Genomic DNA, 2869 nt, shown 5'->3' with positions numbered 1-2869 from the left:
GGTCTATAGTCCAGACTATAGACCTGTCTTTGGTCGAGACTATTGAACTGTATATAGTCCAGACTATAGAACTGTCTATAGTTCATAATATAAAACTGTCTATATTTCCGACTATAGAACTGTCTATAGTCCAGACGATGGTATTTTCTATAATCGAGACAATAGATTGCCTTATGTCAAGGCTACAGTATGTATTGTCGAGACTATAGAGTTGTATATTACGAAACTATAGAACTGTCTATATTCGAACTATATATAGTCTAGTCTATAGAGTAGTCTATAATCAAGACTATAGAGTTGTCTATAGTCGAAAATATTGAGTTGTATATAGTCGAGACTATTGAACTATCTATAGTCTCGAATAAAGACAGTTCTATAGCCTCGGCTATAGACAGTTCTATAGTCTCGACTATATACAACTTTATATTTTTATTATTATTTTATTTTCTTTCAGTGTAGTAAAGTCTAGTGTTGAAATTTTGTGTTAAATTTATTCAAACAAAATACTTATGAAATGTCAATAGAAAACAAATTTCGTAGAAAATTAATTCCATAAAAAAAACATAATATAAAATATTTACAAATGTTGCAAATATTTGTAGCATTACAAAATAAACAATATTTTTTGTTATAAATTTTTAAAATTTTATTTACTTAATAACAAATTACATGGCAACAGGGAGCAATAAAACAATTAAATGTCAAAGAGATTTAATACAAAATCATAAAGAATTTAAACAAACATTTAAGGATTTAAAAAAGGGAAACGTAAGTTTAAGGCCCCAAATGTCTAAGGGATTCAAATGAAACTATTGGCTTTTCTTTTAAAGCAGGAATATAATGGAAGGAATTTGCATTTAAGTAGCATTGTAAGGCAGCGTTTAAGAGGTGGCATGGATGTTGCTACTTCTGAAGATAGTTTTTCTATGAGCGATCATCCTGAGGAGGAATATTATGGCCGATCTAAACAGTATAAGCTACTAAGACGTTTGGTGAAATATGGCCAGCTTTTAGTTATGACTATATGTTGGTTGACCTTCACCTACTTTCTCATGGCCAATGAAGAAATTGAATATGAAGCCATTACCTTGTCTGTGCCGCCAGGTAAAGAAGGTCTTATTGTTAGTATAAATCAAAAAGTGATCGCTTCAAGTTTATGTCTGAGATTATATGGACCTTTTACTAAGACCACTTTTCGTTTCGATGAGCTGCAGTCTAGTCACTTTGAGAGTCCTTTTTTGTGGATTAAATTGCAACAAGTGGAGGAGGATAATTCTATTAAAATTGTCAAATCTATTTTACATCTACACCTGTCCGAGCAGCATAATGGGGAATGGCAGGATATCATAATGGTGGAAAAGATAATAGAAGATGTTACGTTGGATAATGGCAAATATCAGTTGAATTTTATGAGCAATTTTAATGGAACCATACCCTTACAAGTGGCCTATCAATTTAGCATGGTCTCCAAGAAGACCGGTTTAATATTGGGCTTATTGTTGTTGCTTATTATCTATATAGCCATCATGTTTGAGCTGGTGCATCGTACATTGGCAGGAGTAATCTGTTCCACTTTGGCTGTGGGTATTATAGCGGCAGTACATCTGAGACCTACTCTTCAGATAATATTCAATATCTGGGGTAATATTGATACTATTATGTTGTTCTTTGGTGCTTCACTTATTATTGAACTTCTGGCGGAAACCGGTTTGCAAGATTATTTAGCTGCTGTCAGTTATGAACTATCCAATGGTCATATATGGCCCATGTTGCATTGTATTCTATTCTTCTCTTGCCTTTTGTCCAATGTCTTTGATGGCATATTGTTGGTTTTATTTATAGCTCCCATTTGTTTGCGTTTATGTGAAATTATGCAATTGGATTGTACTCCCATTCTCAGCTGTCTCATCATAGCCATAAATGTGGGTTCAACCCTCACACCCATTAGTTCCATAAGCAATAATCTGATATCAAACTCACCGTTTTTAACCAATCATCAAATACAATTCACAGAATTCATAGTGCACATGTTGCCCGCCACTTTACTCACGTTGGCTCAGTCGTATATCCATTTAAGATTACAATTCCTTGACTCCACTAAAATGCGTAATTTTGAACCATTTCAACAGCGTCGCCTTAAACGTTTAATAAACGTTTGGCGTAGAGCCTCTCTGCGTATGGGTGACTATACTTGGGATGAAAGTTTGGCGCGACAAACCGTGGATCGTCGTATAGTTAATTTGCGCAAACGTTTAAAACGTTTGGGTAAAATGCCTGAAAAACCCTCAGATTTTGAGGAGAATGTACAAAATCTAAGAGCCAGTTATCCCATAAAAAATACAACTTTAGTAATAATTTGTCTCTTAGCATTGCTAATTACTTTGCTGTTCTCCATTTTATCTCGTATAGATCAACTAATTAAAGTCTCTAAAGGTTGGATTGCTATATTATCCGCCCTACTAGCTTTATCACTCAGCAACTATGAGGATATCGAAGGTATGTTATCGCGCATAGACTGGTCCACAATGCTGTTTTTTGTTACTCTGTCCATCATCATACAAGTCTTAATCACTTTGGGACTCTTAGAAAATATCGGCCTACTACTCGAACATTTCATCATCAATGTCGCTGAAGAGCATCGCTTAACAGTGGCTATAATTTCTATTATATGGATTTCAGCCATTTTAACCACATTCATCGATAACGTTCCAGTGGCTGATATGATGATGCGCATTATTGGCACCTTGTCTTTAAATCACCACATCAATATACCCATTATGCCGCTGGTTTGGTCTCTGGCTTTGGGTTGTACTCTGGGTGGTAATGGTTCGATTGTGGGTGCTTTTGCTAATATAGCTTGTGCTGGTGT

The 2869-nt window shown here is 35.0% G+C and overlaps 1 protein-coding gene across 1 annotated transcript in view; it reads left to right on the top strand.

Annotated features, from left to right (window-relative positions):
• The first annotated feature begins 619 nt into the window (after positions 1 to 619).
• The window catches only part of LOC111686778 (P protein-like), a 4263-nt gene continuing 2013 nt past the window's right edge, over positions 620 to 2869 (top strand). The window contains exons 1-3 of the mRNA XM_046955856.1: positions 620 to 768; positions 831 to 1776; positions 1843 to 2867. Coding sequence (XP_046811812.1) covers positions 670 to 768; positions 831 to 1776; positions 1843 to 2867 — 2070 coding nt within the window. The 5' untranslated portion in view covers positions 620 to 669. The remainder of the gene's footprint in view (positions 769 to 830; positions 1777 to 1842; positions 2868 to 2869) is intronic.

Source organism: Lucilia cuprina, chromosome 6 (genome assembly GCF_022045245.1).
Source record: "Lucilia cuprina isolate Lc7/37 chromosome 6, ASM2204524v1, whole genome shotgun sequence".
In the NCBI taxonomy this organism is placed as follows: domain Eukaryota; kingdom Metazoa; phylum Arthropoda; class Insecta; order Diptera; family Calliphoridae; genus Lucilia; species Lucilia cuprina.
Note: the sequence above shows the minus strand (reverse complement) of the source record. Positions and strands in the feature narration are given on the sequence as shown.